Source organism: Solanum verrucosum, unplaced genomic scaffold (assembly GCF_900185275.1).
Source record: "Solanum verrucosum unplaced genomic scaffold, falcon-dt-bn FXZP01000268.1, whole genome shotgun sequence".
NCBI lineage: Eukaryota > Viridiplantae > Streptophyta > Magnoliopsida > Solanales > Solanaceae > Solanum > Solanum verrucosum.
The window spans coordinates 619434-643656 of record NW_026019957.1 but is presented as its reverse complement, the minus strand read 5'-3'; the positions used below and the strand labels follow the sequence as shown (position 1 = coordinate 643656).

At 34.7% G+C, this 24223-nt stretch overlaps 4 protein-coding genes and 1 pseudogene across 4 annotated transcripts; 3 read left to right on the top strand and 2 right to left on the bottom strand.

Annotated features, from left to right (window-relative positions):
* Positions 1–5210: 5210 nt before the first annotated feature.
* On the top strand, positions 5211–7597 carry LOC125814512 (protein KTI12 homolog). Its single transcript, XM_049493964.1, has 2 exons — positions 5211–5277; positions 6371–7597. The coding sequence occupies exon 2, from the start codon at positions 6371–6373 to the stop codon at positions 7277–7279; it is 909 nt and encodes a 302-aa protein (XP_049349921.1). The 5' UTR covers positions 5211–5277; the 3' UTR covers positions 7280–7597.
* Positions 7598–9822: 2225 nt separating this feature from the next.
* LOC125814495 (COP1-interactive protein 1-like) lies at positions 9823–13542 on the top strand. The gene is made up of 2 exons (XM_049493947.1): positions 9823–10116; positions 11078–13542. Exons 1-2 carry the CDS (start codon positions 9861–9863, stop codon positions 13540–13542), a joined length of 2721 nt encoding a protein of 906 aa, XP_049349904.1. The 5' UTR covers positions 9823–9860.
* Positions 13543–15156: 1614 nt separating this feature from the next.
* On the top strand, positions 15157–17554 carry LOC125814521 (uncharacterized). The gene is made up of 3 exons (XM_049493973.1): positions 15157–15539; positions 16813–16830; positions 17099–17554. The coding sequence occupies exons 1-3, from the start codon at positions 15212–15214 to the stop codon at positions 17287–17289; spliced, it is 537 nt and encodes a 178-aa protein (XP_049349930.1). The 5' UTR covers positions 15157–15211; the 3' UTR covers positions 17290–17554.
* Positions 17555–18250: 696 nt separating this feature from the next.
* On the bottom strand, positions 18251–18886 carry LOC125814729 (probable WRKY transcription factor 53; annotated as a pseudogene).
* Positions 18887–20925: 2039 nt separating this feature from the next.
* On the bottom strand, positions 20926–23122 carry LOC125814507 (probable WRKY transcription factor 53). Its single transcript, XM_049493960.1, has 3 exons — positions 22414–23122; positions 21996–22124; positions 20926–21841 (listed from the first exon to the last, which is right to left on the bottom strand). The coding sequence occupies exons 1-3, from the start codon at positions 22740–22742 to the stop codon at positions 21217–21219; spliced, it is 1083 nt and encodes a 360-aa protein (XP_049349917.1). The 5' UTR covers positions 22743–23122; the 3' UTR covers positions 20926–21216.
* Between the last annotated feature and the right edge of the window lie 1101 nt (positions 23123–24223).

The window sequence follows — 24223 nt, the reverse complement described above, 5'->3', positions numbered from 1 at the left end:
ATAATTTTCTTCGAGTCCTGACTTGGGCCAGTGAAAAAAATACCAATTTCGATAAGATAATATACTTTCAAAATACCCTATATAAATATATGGTCCCATTAATATTACAAATTAATAATTCTTTAAAGTTACAAAATTATCTAAGACAATTTAGTGAAATATGATTCTAGTGTCTTTTGTTAAAATTTAAATTTAGTTGAAGTTCTTTTCTAACTTTCTATTGCATCCAAATGTCCTGATGTTGTCTTCTCGAACTGCATCCAAAAATTGTGAAGAGTTCTAGACACGATAAGTGTTTCCTTATGTGTAACACTTCATAACTCTATTCTTAGAATTCGACTAGGTTGTCGTAAGTGTTTCAACTTGGGTCGGATTATATACTACTTGTTCATATATGTTAAAGTCCATTTCTAAGTATTAAAAGTGTTTTGGATTTGACTTAAGGTAATAATGAACCTTTAGCACAAAGTCAAGTTGACACGTTCCAAACAATTAAGTTTTTCGTATAAGTTCATTCAAGGATGAACTTCAATCAATCATACCTCCTAAAATATAAAGATTTTTTGTAGCTTAATACCAACCAAATAAAAGGCCAGCAAATAAAAGGCCTTGAAGTCTTCTTTCATCTGTTTTCGACTGTTCGTCAATCCAAGTTATGTGCTAAAAGTTATGCCCATTTTCTTGGGCACTACGTAATCTACACGAACCAGCGCGCAGAGTGAACGTCCGCCACACGACCGTGCGGCAAAGGCAATGCTACTACTAGGTGTGCGCGAAGTGCCGCGCCATTAAGTCTTCAGCTGCGCGGCCGCGCACGTTTTCAAAAATTCTTATAGTTTTTTTTTTTTTTCACATTCTACGAGGGGTGTTTTCTTCCTTTCCTCATCCCAAAACCCTAACCACATTAACCTCTTCCAAAACCCTTATTTGTTCAGATTTGATAAGTGACGATAAACTTTTCTACTTCTTTTTCCTTCCCAACACTTCGAAGAAAACCAGACCTACAAGAATTTTAGAGATTTCAATCTCGATTCTTCCTCAAACTTCAAAGTTAAGGTATGTAAGACTTCAATGAGAGTGTTCCTTCGCTCTCATGCTTAAAGTATTTTGGTTCTCAATAATTTCACAAGATTATTGGAAGGGCTTTTATGAAATTATGATCTTTCTTCAGTAAACTATGTTTTTCATTGTTTCACTTTTATTTTGAAACCTTATGGTACTAATTTAGCATGATTTTTATGGTCATTCAAACTTTTATGGATTTTAAGCATGAAAACAAGCATGATATGAATTACAACCGAAATACAAGTTATCTTAAGATATGACTTTTGAGCTTAGCCTCATTTATGATTCAAGACGATAAATGGTTTTCATACCTATGAGCATTATATGAATATATATTGTTTTGGGAGGATTATTTAGTACCGCGAGGATGCGGGTTTAGAAAACCCAAGTCCCATAACTAGGCGCCAATGTAGGATTATGTTTCACCGCTTTGTCGGTTGACCTTCTGGCCCTGAGAGGCTCATATTAGTGGATCCACATAGATATAATATGGTCTTATACTCTAGCAAGGTATAGGGCAGCCTTCCCAACTGGGTTAGCTGTTGGACATACATCATGAGCTCACATGACATATGTCGGTTATAAGAAACTCCCCAATTATGCAAATTTTATGATATGTTTTTAGGTCTATATGGTTCATTTTAAGTATGTTATTTTATGTATATGATTATGCAAGACTATTGAAAATGACTCAACTATATGCATATGTACTTTTGAAAAGAGATTTTTATGATACTTGATCATGGACTCCAACTATTTTCTCTTCAAAACTTTTACTATATATATGATCTTGGAAATCTTATTTCACTATCTTGTGTATGATTCTTTAATTGATTATGCAAGTGTCCCCCTTACTTACTCAACACATTTTACGTACTGACACATATATTTCTCTGCGCTGCATCTTTTTATGATGTAGATCCCAATATTCGCACTCAGATTCGTGGCTAGTAAGGTTGCAGTACTTCCATTTAGCTTCTGGTGAGTCCTCTTCATTTGGAGACTCCATTGTTTTAGACACTAACTATTTTCCTTATGTTGTGTTTGTTTTGAGGTAGTAGGGGGTCATGTCCTGGCAAGCTTATATTTTCATTCTAAAGTAGTAGAGGCTTTATTCAGACATTGGTAATGTAGTCACATGGAGTTATTGATTATTTATTAACCATATGTTTCAGCTTCCGCAATACTTTAAATGATATGCCTGTATGTTAAGTCAAGGGTTAGCCCGAGATCATTTATAGTCCTAGGTATTGTGTCTCGACTGGGGTATAGACTGGCGTCGTGACATTATGCATAACTGGTTCGGAATGTATTATATCATCTTTAATTTCATCATTAACATTGTTTTCTCCAATGGTATCCACAATTTCTTCTATTCCCTGGACCTCTAAACTGTATCATTTTCACTCAAATTGAGATAATCGAGATTATTAACATCAATTTTATTGCGGTAATCCTGATTATTAATCACGACCTCAAATTCATGAATGTTGTTTTTGTAACAGACTGTATTATGCATATGCTTGTTCTATTCTTGTGATACTTGACATATCCGTATAATATAGGTGAGGAACCATGTTTCTTATATGGTTGGTGTTGGTTTAAACTAGCTTGGAAGGTGATGTGATGCTTTGCACGTTTCAACATGTGGTACGCAAGTTAACTCCAACAAAAGTATTTAAACTTGAGACAGTAAGCGGTAATTGAGCTTAAAGTTGAAAGTTAAGTGCTAAGTTAAAGCAAAAGGGATTAATATTTAGAAAATAGAATAAAATAAGTGAGTTGCTTGCTTGACTTAACTAAGCTAGTAGGTGACAAGTAGATGCAATACCTACTTTGACTTATTGACCAGTCCAAATGATCAAGTAGGTGCATCACCTACTTGAACTATATGGATCTAGTTAAAAAGGCTAAGGTTTATGGATCAGATTTGGGCCTATGCAAATGGACTCACTTGAGGCCCAAACTAAGTTAAATAAAAGGAAAATGAAATTAAAACCCAGTAGCCAAATTTGCGAAGGCCTAATGTAAGTTAAGCCCAACTAATGAAAAGGGAAACTAGGTGAATCACCTATTTTGACCTTTTGAGCAGCTTGATGTACATAAGCAGGTACATCACCTACTTGACCAATTAGTGGCTGAAAATGAAGCAAAAAAAAAAGAAGTTCTTGAGGATATTCTTAAAGGTGAAGAAAGCTCAATATAAGATAAATATTGGCTGCTATTTCCACTCCTTTTTAAAAGCATAAATTTAGAATTAACTCTAGCTCTCTCTCTCTCTTTTCTCTTAAGGATTTAAACAACTCCCTCAAATTTCTTCTAGGGTTCTTGAAGAAACCCTCATCTTTGCAAATTAAGGTAAGTGAAAACACTTATGGATTTAACTTAATTCTCCCATGGATGATTAGGAAAACCTGTTATTCATGCTCAACTATAAGTATAAGGGCATAATGTGTCCATAAGTTACTGCTCACTTTCCTGGATTATTAAGATACTTTTCTCTTAAACCAAAGTGAAGGGAAGTTGAAGTTCTTGAAGATTTCAAGTTAAAAGGGAAAGTTGCATAAATTGAGGTAAGGTGACTGCTCCTTTTTTTTTGTCCTCATTATGCATGAGTTTCAATGAAGAATTACATGTGTATTGTTATTAAGAACCCAATGGATGGTGAGTTCAATATTTGGTTGCTATGATAAGGAACATTTTGAGCTGTTTTATGCGTATATGTGGGGACTGCATGGTTGATGTTGGGGAAATGTGTGAATATTTTATATGGAAATATAAGAGGGTGTGGTGATACACCACCAAACTGAATGTTGTGTAGGCTTACTACTCACTCCACGTTGGTATGTGGATGTAATTCGAGGAGAAGTAATTGAACAACATCCTTGATATGATAAATTATGGTCCCGTTATCGGGCTACCATTTTTGTGAGGTTAAGTAGCCAAATGTGTTGATTAGCTATTAATACTAGTTTTACTTATTTCATTGTAGATTAATAATCTGAAAGGAATTCTATCAACTTACATACGGATACTTGATGTCATTTGAGCCTTGTTTTACATATGTTATTGCCATACATATTGAGTACATTTTTTCGTACTAACATCCCTTACGGGGACACTGCATTTCATGCTGCAGGCCTAGGTACTTCAGCCAATAGACCTCGTTAGTGAGAGCACAGGTACTCAGCTGCTATTGGTAAAGCTCCAGGTTGATTCGGGGCTTACCGAGTCGTTGTCACCTATTTTGTTTTTGTATGATAGTTAAGGGTAATGTGGGGCCTTGTCTTTCCCTAAACTAAGATTTTCTACCTTTTAGAGGCTTTGTAGACTAATGTATATAGTTCAGTCGCGTCTTGTTTCTTAACAAGTTGTGGCCTCAACAACTAAGTCTTGTATATAAGTTTTGGGTCTACTTATGTTGGTTCGTATCGCTACATCCTATGTGAACTTGTCACATCTTTAAGATTGTCATAGTTATATGCATAGTAAGCACAAGTTACATGTTGGTTCTCTCAAGACTTTAGGGCATCGGTGCCTGTCTGTCTTAATGAGATTTGAGGCGTGATAGTTTTCACAAGAGGGTTCATTTAAATTCTCTTGAGGTTTAATATCCGAACAAAATAATTAAATCAACCGTCATTGAATCTCAAAACACTCTTTAAATTAATAAATATTAATTTATCGATTAAATAATACATCTACAAAATAATAATATCTAATGGCCCCAACAATATTAATTTAAACTCGAAGTTTTACTGTATTAAGAAAATTTTAATTAATAGTAGCAATAAATACATGGGAAAATGCATAAGTATCCCCAGCCTATGCCCAAAATCTCTGAGACACACCTAACCTTTACTAAGGTCCTATTACCCCCGAATATTTTATATATAATTTTCTACCCCTTTTCGGCCTACGTGGCACTATCTTGTGGGCCCAGCGCGTGTTGACAATTTTTTCAAGGATAGTGCCACGTAGGCCAAAAAGGGGTAGAAAATTAATTAAAAAATAAGTTCGGAGGTAATAGGACCTTAGTAAAGGTTATGTGTGTCTCAGAGTTTTTGGGCATAGGCCGGGGCTACTTATGCATTTTCCCATAAATACATTAATTTTCTTAATGTTAGGGTATTTTGTTTCTTCCAAGTGTGCTTCTCACAATTATACTAACACTTCACCTCGCCTTCATCAGATCTGCCTGTCTCTTTTTAGGTATGTATCTCCTTCATCTTTATCTGCTCAGTGCTTTTGATTCTTCGTTTAATCTTGCCTCTTCAGATGTATGTATGTTTTCGAATTTGAGCCTACTGAATTTGGGGTTTTTTTTGGTTTTTGGGTGAATTGATGAGGCGTTTTAATGGAGGTCAGAGGCAGGGCTGGAGCTAGAGTAGAGTTTACAATTCGATATAACAAGTTATCAATTTAGAACTCACTAACTTAAATGAATTAGAATTTCGAATCCATAAGTTTACATTAGTGGTGTTATTTGAAGTTCATGTATTCCTAGATTTCAAGTTAATATGCATAATGATAACTTGGTCTGTAACCCAAACTGAGGATCCGTCCGTGCTCATTGTGTGATGGTTTAGGCTGCGATGTCTAGGGGAGGACTCACCTCTAATAAATATATATAAAAGTATTGACACTTCTTGACACAAGTTAAAGGTTTAGTCTAGTGGTTACGAGTGTTCTAGCCTTGATGGCCTCATAATAATTTCTTTTACGAACAAAATTTTACTTAAACCATAAACCATTGACACCCCTTTGTGAAAATCCTGGGTCTGCCACTGGCGATGTCAACAGAGGGTATTGTGATTCTTGTGAACAGAGTTTGTCAATTGCATTAAGATCAGCAAAAAGACAATCAGCTGTTGTTTGGGATACTTTTATTAGGTTGCTTGCTATTTCTAGTGATGGAAAGTTTGGAACCCAATGTACACTTCGTGAATTGTGACATAGAGAATGTATTGGACTCTTAATTTGGAACATCGAGTTTGAAACACCATTTGGATACAATGCATACAACTTATTGAGAGAAGATGTCAATGGTCATATTTAGGCATAATTATGCTTTCACTCTTGTAGAACATGAAAGCATTGGAATTTTCTTTCATATCTAAATCCAACAGCGAGACACATATTTGTTATTACGAGTTCTAGATTATTTGTTGTAGGGACAATGTAGTTTAAACTGTTTTGTTATCATTTTTCTGCTGTAATTTTGCGGGGAAAACACTTCCATTGTAATTTTATGATCCAGCTACTTGGGTTAATTTCATGACTTGTTCCTTTTTGTTGGTTGTAGATGGCATTGGTTGTTATCTGTGGTCAGCCATGTAGCGGGAAATCAACAGCTGCAGCTTGTTTATCTGAAGCACTTAGACAAACGGAACCAGAACCATCTGTTAGAACTATAGATGAAACTTCGTTTCATCTTAGTCGCAACCAAAGCTATGCAAACATGACCGAGGAAAAGAATTTAAGAGGTGTATTGAGGTCTGAAGTTGACAGATCTTTGTCAAAGGACAGTATAGTTATAGTGGATTCTCTTAATAGCATCAAGGGCTATAGATATGAGTTATGGTGTTTGGCTAGAGCAGCAGGGATTAGATATTGTGTTGTCCATTGTGACGTTGATGAGCAATCTTGTAGAACATGGAACGTCGAACGTTGTGAGAGAGAAGAACCATCTTATGATGATAATATATTTGAAGATCTTGTAAGAAGGTTTGAAAGGCCAGATAGCAAAAATAGATGGGATTCTCCATTGTTCGAGTTATGGCCAGCTAAAGAAGGAATTGATAAATCATCAACAGCTATGGTTGATGCTGTTACCTATCTTACGAAAAAAGTAGACTCGAAAACGAGAGATGTTAAGATCCTACAGCCGACCATCGCGACACAGAGTGCACGTGGTTCTGAGGCAAATTCTTTATATGAGATGGACAGGGCAACACAAGAAATTACAAATGCTATTGTGGAAGCTCAGTCCCGCGCTCTTGGGGGTCCTCTCAATGGTGTGTCTCTTGGTCCAGGAATACCAACTATAGATATTTCAAGATCTGTCAGCCTGCCAGAGCTGCGTAGGCTACGACGAACTTTCATCAAACTTGCTGGACAGACAAGCTTGAGCGGGCCACCTCCTCCTTCAGATGCTGATAGTGCAAAAAGGATGTTTGTTGATTACTTAAACAGAGAACTAGGAAGTGGTTGAAGAATTATGTTACAATGAAGGTACACGTGGAGGTTCGATAGTTTTGACGAGTATAAATGGGTTACTTGAGTAACGCCAAGGGCATTTTTGGACCAAACTGCGATGGTGGGTACAAGTACCCTACTTTTTTCAATAATCAAGGGGAATTATTGGCCCTTCTCTAAGCAAGGGCTGATTTGCAAGCAGGATAGATCAATCTTGACTAAGTACTGTAAAATTACATGCATTTATGGTATAAAGAATGTTTGTGGTGTATAATTTAACATGTTATACTATTTTTTTCCAGAATATTTATCTAAGCTTTACCCGTTACAATTACTTGTAGTTAGATGTTAAGTTTATTTGAAAATATTTGTCATATATTGATTAGTTTGGAACAGACGCCAGACACAAATAATATAAGTTTGGAGCAGACGCCAGACACAAACTAAAGGCTACGTCTTGAATCTGATTTGAAATCAGATTGATTGGGAGTTGAAGTTTTTGTTTTAATATATAATTTGGATTTCTTAAGTTGTATATATATTTTCTAATAAACATTCAAACCTATAAGTTGTGAAAACTATTAAAATTTCTTTAATTCTTATACAATCATACCAAATGAGTAATCATAGTTCATAAATAAGATATCACAATGATGAATGGCATATCTTCATATTTTTTTTATGAATAAATTTTTGTGATTACAACTTTAAAATACTCATAATTTTATAAAGAGTAGTAACTATTTATTCTTTAATATAATCATATCACATTGTATAGACAGTTCATTCCCATTAAGCTTGAATCATTTTACAAAAAATATAAAAATTAGGACTGGACATAAAATACTGTCGAAAACCGAATTACCAAACTCATTAGTGGTATGATTATATTAAAGAATAGATAGTTACTAATATTTACAAAATTATGAGTATTTTAAAGTTTGTAATCACAAACATTTATTCATAAAAGAAACATGAAGATATGTCATTCATTATTCCGATATCTTATTTATGAAACTATGATTGCTCATTGGTATAATTGTATAAGACTTGAAGAAATTGTCAAATATGATGTTATCATATGCGATATATAAATCACCTTCACCGATTGCAATTTATATGTCGTGATTGGCTAATAATTTATAAGTCGTAGTTATAAATGCTTTATCGCAGAATTTAAAATATATTTTTTTCAAGATTGAACATCAATCGGTCAAAATTTTAAATATATAATTATCACTATTACTCGTAACCGTTTATGTTTTTTTAAAAAAGATTAGCCAAACTGCTTTAACTTTCTAAAATAAATAGATACAGATATAAAAAAAAAATACTTTAGGCTTCTAAAAAATTGGCAAATGCTATAAATTGATCAATGGATAAAGAAAAAATCGAAGGAAAATAACAACTATTAATGATGGATACATTTCACAACTTTGATTAAAAAGTATAAATCCAACATTAATTAACATTTTAATTAATTCAATTTTCTATTATTATTTTTTGCCTCAATATTTACCCTTCTAGAATCATATTTTTTATATTTTATATTTACAAATATGTGAAATTAGAATTTAGAATAACGTCAATACAATGTCAAATTAAAATAAATGTTTTGATTTTGTGATCCCCATTTTGTTTTTCCTCCTCTTTCAACTCTTTTAAAACTCCTTTTTTTCTTTTTTTCTTGATTCCGATAAAATATCTTCATTTTTTTGCTCCCAAATTCAAGAAATATTTTGAGATAAATAGTTTTTGATAAAAAATCCAGAAAATTGATTCTTCCCAATGAAAATAGTGAATTTTTCATGGTAATATATTTCTCTTTGATATCTCTTTTACTTTCATATATGTTCCAACATTTTCATTACCTATCTTGATTCTCTAGCTTAAGAAAACATTTCTTTTATTCAAAAAAAATGTCAGATAATATATTTCTTTTATTGCATGGTAATCCTTCTCAATATATATATTTTTAGATGTTATGGCTGAAAAATTGGTGACTTTTTTTTTTTTTTTTGGGTAATTGTGGTGTCCGGACAAACATGTTGTGCGCACCTCGACTAATTTAACGAATACCAGATGAAAAATTGGTGATATAGGAATATAGTTTGGGGCTTTGAATGAAAATAAATCAACAGATTCTTGAAAAAATGAACAAAAGCATATGATTTAGGTGAATTTTTTTGTAACAACATAATGTCATAAATTGTTGGATGAATCTTGAAAAAATATTTAGGTTTCTTCCAGATATTTACTTTTCTGTTTTAATTTATTTCTTTGTTCTTAAAGAGATATTATATATGTCATAATTTAGGGTGGGATACAATTTTGATGTGAGCAGCACAAGTACCAGTTAACTCTGAGCATCAATGGAATGTTTGATGTGTTTGGTTATGACTCGCCTTTTTTGCATCTATATTTGAATTCTTGGCTCCGTCACTGTGCACATCAAAACGAGTTATTTGAAGTGTTTTTATTATGATTTGTTGATCCTGTTTTTTCTTTAATTTAGGCCGGGCAACTATTTGGACGTGAGCAGCACAGGTACCAGTTAACTCTGAGCATTACTACCCTTTGAAAATTTGGAGGCAGACATGACGAAGCGAAGTTGGAAGGAATCAATGAAGGCATTTGGGAGTCATGTTGATCCTGAAAAGGAAGAGCAGTGGAAATGGATGAAAATAGGTAATTATTCGATTCCAGAACAACCTCGACCCTTTGAATGTTATTGGAAGTTGTGGGATAACGCGTTAGAGGCAAAAAGAAGGCAATATAAAGCGAATGTTCGAGCACAAATTTACCCCCAACGTGGTGGATTTATGTGGTATACAGAATGCCAATTGGTTCGCAGTAAGTTGCTGATACATCCTGTCAACAAGTGCTTAATGGTGGCAAAAACTTGATGTTAACTTGAGTAGTTCCAAAACCCCTTAATGAGTAATGACATTCAAGTTTTATATCATATGTTCATACCAATAAAGTGCACAAGAGGCGGATTTAGAATATTTTTTGTAGGTTCAACTGAACTCATTTCAGCTCGAACTATGTAAACATAAGAAAAAAGAGTATAAAAAGCATGCATATAATATGATCAAACTCATTCTGAACCCACCAATTCTAAGTCCTAGATTCGCCTTTGTGTATAATGGTGGCGAACCTTAAGAATCCTGTTTGGTTTTGCTGTTTTCTATTGTTTGATAATGTATACGTGTAACATGTATTGTTTTATTGAGAACATGTTTTGTTGATTCAACTGAACTCATTGTTTGTTATGCGAACAATGTAAACATATGCAAAAAGAGTATAACTCATTCTGAGCCTACTGATTCTATATCCTTGGTTTGCGTCTGTGTTCTAATGGTATCAGACCTTAGCAGCCTGTTTGATTTTGTTGTTGCATTGTCTGGTTGACACAAGGTTTGGTTAGACTGTATTGTTTTCTGTCGTTCAACAAGATTTTCTTGTGTTGTATGATTGTATTGTACTGTATAATAACTTATACACACTAAGATCATTAATTACATTCCAATTTGTATCATCATGTAATCATAGAATGCACATTGAGATTATGTGACTTCAATAGTTTCTTGCACATGTTAAGCTACCTTTGTTGCTCAGACTCTTTAAAAATGCCGTCAAGTGTGTGTCAAATCCTCCAAAAGTAGTGCATTTTTTGATGATCGGACACGGATGCTGCATCATTTTTGGAGAGTCCGAGCAACATAGTTTTTTATGCTTTTTGTTGTTTTTGGAGAGTCCGAGCAACAGTAAGAGAATTTCTAACTTGGAAGAGTTTGGTTTGTTATTGCAGAAATTGAGAATAAAGTAAAAAGGATTGCAAAGCTAATCAAGAAAATAAACCAAGGTAGTAGAGAAGGAAATTTGAGGAGAAGATCAGAATTGCTTCAACTTGTTGATGAATTCCACATACAGTACAAGTCCCTCTATTCGGTGTACGATGATCTCCGAGGGGAAGTAAGGAAAAAACTTAATGAAGAACATGAGGGCGATTTATCATCTCAATCTTCTTCATCGTGTTCGAATTCAGAATCATATTTTAGCCCCGAGGAATTGACCGCGAAAAGTAGTTCATCTTGTTCCAATTATGAGCCTCTTGATGAGGATGCTATTTTGAAGGACAAAGTTATAACTTCAAATATTGAAGTGATGAAGGGGGGAAGTGTCGAAAGTTATGATATGGAAAATTTTGAGACACCGATGTCTTATAGCCGAGGGTCTGAATCAGGGGAATTCTTCAAAGACTTGAGGATTCAAGGTGAAGAGAAGTTTATAGATGAATCTGAATGGTTCCAAGAGAAAGTAAAAGAAAAAGAAGACGAAATCTTGTATCTGACCGATGATTTTGAGCTTCGAGAGAAGGAGAGATTGTCTCAAATGAAGGGCTTAGAGGATCAAATTGCTAGTATGAAGGTTGAATTAAATAACTTATGTGTTCAAAAGAGAGAACTTGAAGAGCAACTCGGGTGCAAGTCGAATGAACTTCAGCAAATGGAAGATACTAACTCGGGACTGCAATCTCGTGTGTTAGAGCTAGAAGCAACCTTCACAGAAATTGATGAAAATCTACTCAACTCAACGTCTAGAATAGATGTTCTTATGGCAAAATCACACGTTCTTCAGCAAGAAGTGGATCGTTTAAACGCTGAAAAGCATGAATTGGAACAAAAGTTGTTAAATGAAACCAAGAAAGGATCAGAAAAAGTCAAGGAGTTAGCAGAAAAAACACATTTTTCAGAACTACAACACGTAAATGGTCCACTGCAGCAAGAAGTGGACCGTGTACGTGTTCAAAGGAATGACTTAGAACAAAAGTTGTTACATGAAACCAACAAAGGATCGAAACAAGTTAAGGACTTATATTTTTCAGAACTACAGAAATCTGATTTGGAGCTGTCACTCGAAAAGAAGTCTCACGAGGCATCTGACCGAGTTAAGGATTTAACAGAAAGGACTAATGATTTGCAACATGAGTTGGAAGCCTTAAGAAACCAGAATTGTGAATTAGAGTTGTCACTCCAAGAAAAAACTCAAGAACTATCAGAATATCACCTTCCGATAGAAAATCTGAAAGGGGAACTAACGAGCACTACTTCATCCGAAAAGGGGCTAACAAAAGCAACGGAGGGCTTAAAATCGGAGGTGAACTTACTCATGGATGCAAAATGTGACATGGAAGAGAAGATAATGGATATGAATCAAGAAGCTTATCATTCAGAGTTACAAAAAGAAAAGCTGAATGATAAGATCATGGAATTGGAAACAAAACTATTAGGAAAAGAAACAGAGGTGGGAATTCTTCAAAAGAAGCACGAGGCTTACATGAACGATATGTCGGCTCAAGGTTCAACATTGACAGCGCGAATCAACAATATTCAAAAGCAGCTGCAAACCGCGGAAACTGAAAAATCAAGATTTCAGTCTCAGCTTGAGAAGGAAAAACATGAATTTTCCCAAAGTCTAATGCAGATGGAAAAGAAAAATACCGAATTGACTATCAAGATCGCGGAGCAGGAGAAAACTTTACAAGGGATGCAAGATGTTGTAAACAAGTCAAAAGGGGAACATAAGCAAATGCAAATCAAGTTAGAGGATTCCAAATTAAATTTCCACAATGCTGAAAGAAAACTAGGAGAAATGACGGAGGAACTACGCAAGTCATTTGAAGACAGTTTACGAATCTTGAGCAGAAGGATCCGCGTGGCAGAACAAATGCATATCGAGAACAAGGAGTGGTACCAAAAAACCAGAAACTCATACGAGAAAGAGAACAAAGATCTAAAAGAGAAAAATGCAAGAAATGAAATGGGGTTGAGGGGAATTAAGGATATATCGTTGACAGCTAGCGATTTGTTAGGTTCACTAGACACTGTGGCACTCAAGTTTGAGGAATGCACTGCTCATTTCTTGAATCGAATATCAAAGAATTCATGCGAGCTGCAATTTGTAAAAGATTGGGTGATGAGGAAAAATAAAGCAATGGCACACGTGAAAGATGACTTTGATTGCTTACTTGCACAATGTGATGACAAAGAATCTGAGATATTGAAGTACAGAGAGAAAGTTTGGAAGTCAGAGAACAAAGTTAGGGAACTAGAGAAGATGATCAAGGACAGAGAGGAATCAGTGTTGTCTCTCAAGGAGGAAAAACGAGAGGCGATTAGGCAATTATGTGTATGGATTGATTATCATCGTAGTCGGTCTGATTACTATAAGAGGATCTTGCTAACTGAATTTGGTCGGAGGAGCGCTCCCTAGGAATGTTATCTCCTTGAGAGCTATCAGTAACTTCTTTAGCCGTAGTTACATGAAGAGATATAATAGCTTGTGTCATTTTTTTCTTCTTTATACATCTGGTATCCGAAATCTACTGAGTTCAAATTTGCGCGGGCCAACTAAAGGGGTGAAGGCTCTTCCTACCAAAAGTTTCTTTAGTTTCTTCAGTTATCAGTAACATCTTCAGCTAGTCCACTGGCTCCAGAATCGTTCAGCGTGGGCGCCACTCAAGGGGGAAATGTGCTTCTTACCATGAGTTTCTTCATTCCGACTAAACTAGAGAAGGTTGGAACCGCCATTTGCACGTTCCTCGTGACGGGAATTTGCTTAGATCAAGCCAAGAAGCTAATGTACAAGGTTAACAATCTTCCTGAGAATTGTAAACCATTTTTTTTATGTACTCAATACGTTTGTTCTTGTTAGAAATTAGTATATTGTATACTGAATAAAAGTGTTTGTGACACAAAATTAGTCAAAACACTTAAATATTTTGGTGATAAAGCTAAGCTTTGCATTGTATATTTGGATTTGGGAATCAACTAAATCTCTTGTTGGAGAAAAGAGATTATGTTAAAGAATTCCATATGCAAGAACTGATGTTGATGACTAATGTAAAGTTTTCTATATATAACTTTATTTCTTCTCTTTTGTGATGAGTTTTCTAGTTTAATATCTTAAGATTGGATTTGGAACAAGTTTGAGGTTTTACGGTTTATTGAGGCTAATGAGTATAAATAAAGGAAATGACATATTTTAAGTAGTAACTTATCTATGTAGTGAGCAATTTGAGAATACACTCAGAAATTGTCAAAATTTTAGTTGGAAGTGTCTACTAGGAATAATTTATCACATGTTTAGGTGCTCAATTAGAACAAACTGTAATTTGTGTGTCTAAATAAAAAATTAAATTGAACAAACTATGATTATGATCAATAATTAGGGCTCAAATTAATGTTATTTATGAAATTTCCTCAATATTAAATTTTAGAAATAGCAAAGATCAATAGACATAATAAGACTTTATAGGTATAGTTTCGATAATTGCGTTTCATAGCAATAGTTTTGTTTGCTATGGAGATTGTGCCTTGTGTATTTCGCTTGTGAATGTACAAACAAGGTAAGTCTATACAAATTATGTATTTATACATTTAGGAATTTTTCAGAATTCCATTTGTATATTTCTCTTGTCAATATACAAACATGGTAATTTATTGTGAGTTTTTTTTTATACAAATAGCTAGGGTGAGTATATATAAATTCTGAATTTATACAATCAATAATCGAATTATACAAATTCTGAATTTATACAATTAGGAACTGAATTATACGAATTCTGAATTTACACAATTAGGAAACCGAATAGAAAAAATTTGTGAAACTATAGCTACAGATTAAAAATAATCGAAACAATAGCTATATTACATAATATACTCGAGGTGTTTGTCATTTTGCGTAATTTTCCCTAATTTTTTACTTCTTTTTCTAAGGCTCTTGGCCCATCTTTAATTGAGTAGATTAGCCCAACTATGAATTGGTTCACAATAGTCCAGCAAGCCCATATTCAACTCCTGACACTCTATCATTTACTTATGGTTGAGCCTTCATGTCTCTTTTCAACACACAGTAAAAAGAAGAAGCCATTGATGCAAAAATGCTGAACTGTTTACACCCTGTTTGGAAGAACCCCATCATTCTTGCTTCCTCTGCTTCACCATTTTTCCACAATTTGAGAAATACCAAACAGCTCAACTATGGGGAAAAAACAAGACTTTACAGCAAAAGATCAAGAATTGTGTGTGGGTTTTTGCCAGTTGATCCATGGGCACCAAATGTCGACTCACAGAGCATAGCTTCACAGCTATTTGCTTTTTCTCTGTTCCCTTATGTGGGTTTTTTGTACTTCATCACCAAATCCAAGACTGCCCCAAAGCTTACACTTTTTGGGTTTTATTTCTTGCTTGCTTTTGTGGGTGCCACAAGTAAGTCCCGTCAATATTCTCCTTGTATATTTATTGTTCTATTATTCTATTGTTTTAGAGTATTCATCATATTGTGTCTGTTAGGAAGAACCCCATTATTCTTGGTTCCTATGTTTCTCCATTTGTCAACTGTTGCCAAACAAATCCCAGTTTTAGAAATACTACCAAACAACTCATATGTGGTGAAAATAGAAATCTTTATACTCCCTCCGTTTCAATTAGTTTGTTTAGTTTTGGCTTAGCACGGATATTATGGAAGTAAAGAAAATTTTGAATCTTGTAGTCTTAAACTAAAAATATGTAGAATGTATTAAAATGTTGTTTAATCTTGTACTCTTAAACATGACAAGTGGAAAGTTGAAACTAATGAGTTCCCAAAAAGGGAAGAGATAATACTTTTGAAACCGATTAAAAAGGGAAGTAAGACAAATAAAGTGAAACAAAGAGAGTATTGATTATGCTAGTTTTAATAGATTAACAATTCTCTTCCTAACCAGCAACCAAACAACCCCTTAAGAGTATTCATCATATTGTGTTTTTTGGAAGAACCCTATTGTTCTTGGTTTCTATGCTTTTCCATTTTTCAACTGTTCCCAAACAAAAATCAGTTTTAGAAATACTACCAAGCAACTCAACTGTGGTGAAAGTAGAAAACTTTATAGTAAAAGAGTGCAAGATTTGTGTGGATTTTTGCCTGATGTTCCATGGGCACCAAATGTTGACTCACAGAGCATTGCTTCACAGCTCTTTGCTTTTTTCTCCTCTCCCTTATGTGGGTTTTTTGTACTTCATCACCAAATCCAAAACTGCCCCAAAGCTTACATTTTTGGGGTTCTACATCTTGCTTGCTTTTGTGTAGTAAGAGTGATAAGACCTGCCAAGGTTGGGATAAGGTCTGCATACACTCTACCCTCCCCAGATCCCACTTGTGGAACTATACTACGTATGTTGTTTCTAGGTTCAAATTCAATGAGAGCAATCATTGAAATATGTGCCTTGCATAGGTACTGGGTTCAATGTGCTTGACCAATTCATCGTTAATGACTGGTTATGCATTTCATCGATGCTTTAACATTTTCTACCTAGAGCTTTGCCTACTTAGATAAAAGAAGTAGTTGTGCGTAAATTTTGTCCACATGCTTCTCTGCTTATGTTTTACATATCTACCTCATATTCTTCTTCAAAAATTACATCTTTATACTGGTAATATCATTTTAACTCCATTTGATTTATTTTGACATTGTGTTCTTTCTGTTTCACCTCTTTTGTGCAGTTCCTGCTGGAATTTACGGTAACTTCCTCTCTCAGCAAAGAATCTATTGATTGTGTAAGAGGGTGTTTGGCTTAGCTTGACCAACTTTTAAGTAGTTTTCAGCCCTCAAGAGTGTTTGGATATTTTAAAAACGACTTAAAAAATGTTTAAAGTAGGTACCCCTACTTTTCATTTTTTAACTTAAAAGTTACTAAAGTTTGACTTTTAAAAACTACTTTTTAAAAGCTAAGCCAGATGGGCCCTTCTAACTTAGAACTGTAATTCTTATTGACATGCTTTGGAACAGCGAAGGTGCATTATGGAACTTCTCTGTCCAACGTTGATTGGTTGCATGGAGGAGCTGAGTCACTGCTCACTTTAACCAACTTATTCATTGTGTTGGGGCTAAGGGAAGCTATTAGGAAAGCTGAGAATCCTGAAGAAAGCAAAAACAATGATGTCTCCAGAATTAAAGAAGAGAAGAAGACATCAATCTAGTTGACATGTACCTATCATCCTTTTGTTGTTTGTAGACATCTGTATATCAGCGGTTCAAAGAAAAATGTTGCTTTTTCTTTGCCCGTCTGGTTTCGCTAGGTATATGCTGTTACTGAATCCTGCTTTGGACTCTTTTGTCCATTGTATTTTCACTGCAAGCATAGCTTTAACAGTCCCATCCTGATGCATCATTAGAGAAAGATTGTTGTATAGAGTGCATCAATCAATGTTATGAACAGTCAATGAAGCACATAGTTAATCACCATCTTCTCTAGCTCTCATGCTTATGCTGATTATTTAATCTGTTCAAGTTTATTATTCAAGTAGTTGTAGAAGTCTCTTGTAGTTTGTTGGTCTTCGATATCTGTTACAATTTATTGTTCTTGTACTTCAATTATAGTATTATTTTGTTGTAGTTAATGTTCCCTTTTTTTCATCATGCTCCGTCATGCTGTCTTTAGTATTTTGTGGTTGCTTCTCCACTTCCGTTATTTCTTTTCCGAACTACTTTGATATGCTTCTTCTTGAGCCAAGGGTCTATCGGAAACAACCTCTCGACCTTCCAAGGTAGGGGTAAGGTCCACGTACACACTACCCTCCTCAGATCCACTTGTGGGATTACACTGAATATGTTGTTATTATATTTAAAAGGTGAACCTGGCCCCTTAGCTGTCTGTAGTTTGATAGAATTCATGAATGTTCAATAGCCTTTTGCAAGAATATGGTCGAATTTCACTCAGCAACTTGATGTCAATTGGCTGGAAGTTCAGCCGTTGAAAACAGTACACTATTGATACAAATATAATAGCTAGTTTCTAATCTGAGGCTAGTTTGCTATTAACTTTTGCAATCATATCCATATCTATACTAATTCCTAAAGGAGGGATAGTCAACCTCAACAAAGCAACTCGGTGATAATATCCGAACTATTTGTTAGTCTTTATTGTCCTTTTCAAGAATATTAGCTTGGGTTCATGATAAAAATATCAAATGAGAAGCTTGGATCTAGCTCCAAATGGTCTAGGGAAATCTCAACCATGATCAGAGAACTTGTTGTGGAAGTGTTGGCTGAGAATATATGGGAGGGGTCTGATTCTGAATGGTGCAAGTGATGAACATTCCAAAACCATTCATCTGGCAGCTGCTTGAGACTGAGAAGTAGTTCGATTCAGGGGTTGTAGGAGAGACAAAAGATGGTGAATAGCTGCTACCTATCAGATTATCATCAACATGGGAAATCTGGAAATGTCGATTTTCGTCTGTCAAACCAGAGAATGTTGAAGGCAAGGAGAAAGAACATGCTGTTTCATTCTTGTCCAAGTCATTAATGTTGCCTCTCAGGTTTGATCTCAAGTTCATCAATACTTGATTTGAATATTTCCCTGCTTGATAATCGGCTTGTTTCTTCAATTCTTGTTTCTCTGGTGATGTTGGGTTTATTGCAGAATAAGTAGCTTGATGACAATTATGGAAACCCCTGTATGTGATCTCAAATACAGTAGGAGACTAGGATCATCATCTGACCTTTGCACTTGTTTTGCTGCCCAACAATTTTGCATGTACGATATGTGCATCTCTGGTAGCTTCTGCAAAACATATATAAACTTGGTATCAGAACATAGCATTCCGTTTCCTAAAGTTCCCAGAAAAGTATACTGCTGTTATCTTAATTATGTACTTATAAAGCAGAATGACCAAAACGAGATGAGGACATTTCATATTTGAAGTTGAAATGTGCACATAAGCATGATCGTCTTTAATACATTTCTTTTGGTCTTTATATTGGAAACAACTTCTCTATCCCATATAATTAGGGGATTGGACTGTTGAGCCACTCCATTTGAGTATTAACAGAGATTGCTCATAAGAAGAAAGAATTTTCTGAAGAAGCAATTCTTGATTTTTAGAAGTGGAAGCTACAGAGCTCAAGTAAGCTCTAAGCTGCTTAGCGTGTTCAATTCCTTGAGTAAGCTCATTGATGAGTGTCTTCTATTCCCACGTTGAAAGAACAATCCATTTCAAAGAAGGAATTGGAAAATAAAAAGGGAGTTATTGTGAAGCCTATAAAGGTGGAAGCTGCAATTCGCTTATACCGAGTTCTCCAACAGCAGCTTAGTTTAGTAGCTTAACTCTTTCTCCTGACGTGACGCTTTGAGTTTCTTGCTCGAGTCAACTCAAAAAGGTATCTTCTCAATCGATGTAATACCCTTGAAGTTGCATGCACAGTAGGCAACAGGAGTCTAGCATAACAGATTACAGGGACTCAGACACGAAGTGAACCTACTTCACGAGTGGAATGTCATTGACAAGAAAATTACCGCGAAAAATTAGCACAATTTGGGATACGGAAAAGGCTTGTTGTGTGTGTGTGTGTGGGGGGGGGGGGGATGATGCTTAAAGAGATTTTTGATTTTTGTAGGAGATGAGTACTGAAGCAAAGCTGATAGAAACATTTGAATTTAAAAGAGAAGTATCTGTAGCATAAATCATGAGAAAATAGAACAAAAGGCATGTGGATGAAAAAGAAGTGGAGGGGAGTTTGAAAGTTGACTGCTGAAAAAAAGTTATTCTACTTGGACTGGTGTTTGGTCAAAATCTCTTATAAGTAGTGAAAATAATGAGATAGCAAATAAGAAAGTCCAAATATTGAGAGCTGACCATTTCAAAACTTCAATAGTCTCACCCATAAAAGAGAAACATGAGGTCTATAAAAAAAATAGCTCAACTTACACACAGTAATAGACTAATAGTGTAAAGAAATTTTATACCATCAAATATTTAGAAATCAATTACAGGAAAGTTTTTATATCTAGTGTGAGTTTAAATCCTAAAAGGAATTTGACAACTTGAACTATGGTAAATAGAAGTAGGAGGTAATATTACAATATCGAGTCTTTTATGTGAAATTAAATACACAGTCAAGCCTCTCTATAACAACTATCCTTTGGAACAACACTTTATTATAATAGACAATTTACTTTGGAATGATTATTTGTGTTACATTTAACCTCTCTATGCTTTAATGGCATCTACCATTATAACAGGACACTCGTTGTAAAAGTACCTCTCTATAATAAACAAGGGCCTCATCTTGATGCACATCAGCGAGAGATAATTGTATAGATTGCATAAATCGATGTCATAATGCAATCATTGAAGAACTTAGTTAATCACCATCTTCTGTGGCTCTCATACTTTTTCTGATGGTTTCTCTCATTCTTAAACTATTATATTTACTTATTAATCTGTTGGAATTTATTGTTGGGTTCTCCTGGCTATCAAAATACCTTCTACAAACAATTTCATGTAAATGGTGTGTTCTCTTTAATGATTTAATTGCTAGTAATAGATTTTCTAATAGCTTCACTATATTAGTCATTCTTGGTTCTATTGTCCATGAAAAGGGCGCCCCGATGTATGTAGCATCCCTCATTCACGAAGGGTTCGGGGAACTCGTGACCTATAGGTCACTAGAGACAACTTTAGTTTACCATTGCATCAGTGTACTGTTTGCAACAAGCCAAAGGGCTAGTGGCATCTTAGTGCCTGCAGTTTTAAGATTTAATGCTTTGTGGTTTCACGATTTGTTCTTTGTCTACTAATATGATATAGTAAGGAAAGATAAACTCAACATAATTGTCTGTAGTTTATTAAAAATCTTGAATGTTCAATAACCAAGAATATGCTTTAATTTCACTTAGCAGCTTGATGTCGAATGACTGGAAGTTTCAGCCCTTGACACAGTAGACTATTGGTACAAATACAATAGCTAGTTTCTAATCCGTGGCTAATTTGTTGTTAATTTTTACAATCATATCTATACTAATTCCTAAAGTAGGGATCATCGACCTCAATAAAGTAACTTGGTGATAACATCCTAACTGTTTGTCTTTATTGTCCTTTTTCTAGGTGTATTACAATATAGGTTCATGAGAAATATTTGGGGTTATCGAATGGGAAGTTTGGATCCAGCTCCAAATGGTCAAGTGAAAAATCGCCCACAATTGGAGAACTCGTTGTGGAAGTGTTGGCTGAGAATATATCAGTGAGGTCTGATTCCGAATGGTGCAAGTTATGAACCATTCCATAACCATTCATCTGGCTGCTGCTTGGGACTGAGAAGTAGTTTGATTCAGGGGTAGTAGGAGAGACAAAAGACGGTGAATAGCCGCTACCTATCAGATTGTCATCAACATGAGAAATCTGGAAATGTCGATTATCGTCTGTCATACCAGAAGAAAATGTTGGAACAAAGGAGAAATGACATGCTGCTGGGTCATTCTTGTCCAAGTCATTAGTATTGACTCTCAGGTTTGCTCTCAAATTCATCAACACTTGATTTGAATATTGCTGCCCTGTTGGATAAACAGCTTGGTTTTTGAATTCATGTTTCTCTGGCGATGTTGGTTGTGGTGCAGAATAAGTAGCGTGATGACAATTATGGGAGCCTCGGTATGTGATATCGAATACAGTCGGATCATCATCTGATCTCTGCACTTGTTTTGTTGCCCAACAGTTTTGCATGTGACGATAAGTGCATCTGTAGTAGCTTCTGCAAAACACATGTAAACTTAGTATCAGAACATATGTTTCTGTTCTTCAACTGATTTATGATTGAACCATAGTTAATCGATCGATTGAAAACTTCGTTTTTCGTTTTTATGAGTTTATGACTTTCATGCAGGTTAATGAAGTTGACTTATTACCTAGGATATTTAGCTCTTAAAATATCCTTCTGTCCGTACTTTCTCCAGCTATATCCATCATCAGTAGGACCTTCAAATCCGCTCTCCGCGCTGACTTTGACTTGTTCAGTCCATGTGGGCTGTGATTTTCTGCAATATCCATCAAGAAACAGGTTAGTTGACCAATGAAAATCAGCTGCTGAAACTCTCCTTTTCATATTATAGAGTAATATTTGACTTGACACGGATTTTTTTTTTAAAAATAAAGACTTTTTAGCACATATCGAAAGTAGTATTCTTAGATCTTGTGGTTTTAAACATGTCATGACATTTCTATAGCTACAAAAGCAGGTTATTAAAGGTAAAACGAGAAGTTTGAAGTTAGAGGAATTTTCTAAATATAGAAAAGTGTCATTTTTAATGGAAATTGATCTTCTACCTCTTCTTTGAAATATTAATGAGCTCATGATGATCTTGGAAACTCCTTTTCTTGTCATCACTCTTAGGACTTCCATCAATGGATACCGAAGACTCGATTACACCAGTTGATGGTGGTAGAGCCGGCGGGGATTGGACTGTTGAGCCACTCCAGTTGAGAATCAACAGAGATTGCTCATAAGAAGAAAGAATCTTCTGAAGAAGCAATTCTTGATTCTCAAAAGTTGAAGCTGTAGAGTGGAAGTGTTCTCTAAGTTGCTTTGTGTGTTCAATCCCTTGAGTTAGCTCATTGATGAGTGTCTCGTATTCCCAGTTCGATGCACAATCCATTTTGAAAGACGGGATCGGAAAAGAAAAGGGGGAGCTATTCTGAAATCTAGAAAGGCGTTTGATTGGTTTAATACACTTGACACGATGTGAACCTACTTATGAGCGGAATGTCATCAACGAGCAACTCACTCCGATAAAACAAGCACAATCGTGGGATATGGAAAAAGTTTTATTTTTTTATTTTTTTAAGAATCTTGATGAGTTTTGTGAGATGTGATGAAGAAGTTGAATGAATGAAACATTTGAATTTAAAAGGGCAGGAATTATAGTGAAACAAAAAGGCATGTGGAAAAAAATGGAGAGTTTGAAAGTTGACTGATGAAAACGAGTTATTCTAATGTGGACTGGTCTTTGGTCATAATAATAAGAAAGTCCAAATGTTGAGTGCTGACCAATTCAAAACTTCAATAGTCTCAATCTATCTTAAATCTTCTTACGCCTCGAGTTCGAATCTCGTATTCGAGTTTTGAGTAAAAAGTCATTTATTTGGGGCATTTTTCATTTTATATGGAATTTCTAAACAACAACCTTAATTAAATGTCTCAAGTTTGAGTTTTAAGTATAGAATCGTATTCATCAATTTATAGGATTTTTCCGTGTGAATATGAATTAATTAGTCGAGTTTCAAGGAAGACATTGAACAATAATGGGAAATTAAAAAAAATAAATATGAGGTTTATAAAAGAGTTTTAACTTATGTATAATAACAATATAGTAATTGAAATACTTGTAATCATTATACAACAACTACAACAATATAATCTTATTACAAAATAACAAATAATTTAGATATGCTATATAATAATATTATATATATATATTCTCTTGCCTCATCCTCACCAATCACTCTTTGCATAATAACTGTAGAAACATATAATAGTCCAATGGCTGACCGATTCAGACCTCCACAACTAATTTTAATATCATAGGTCCAACTTCTTTTAAAATTCTTACTATTTGAGCTTATATTTTTTTATTATTTTAATTTTAATAAACTTTACACATAGATTTGGATTTCATGTTAAAAGTATTGAATTTATAAGAACCGAAGTAGCTGACTTCGGAATTATTACGAAGGGGTGTCAATAATTTTAATAAAAAATATAATTATGAAGCTAGTATGACTAGAATCCACGACCTTAAGAAATTTTCATTACATTTTAACCATTAGATTAAATATTAAATTTGTGTTAAGAGGTGTCAAGGCATATATATGTATTTACTAAATCAAAATTTGTCGCTTGACACCCCGTGCGTGAAGGTGGTACACCCCTGATTATTTACCGACATCAACAAGTTGAATCCATCCATGTGTATAATTCATTAAAGAAGAAAGCACTTTTTATGGGGGAAATCATTATTTTCATAGCTCAAACTTCAACTAGAGGTCTCCAACAATCAAAAAATGGAATACTTATTTCATCTGAATTCAATATTTTTTATGTGAAGCATAACTTTATATATAAAAAATATTAGAATTA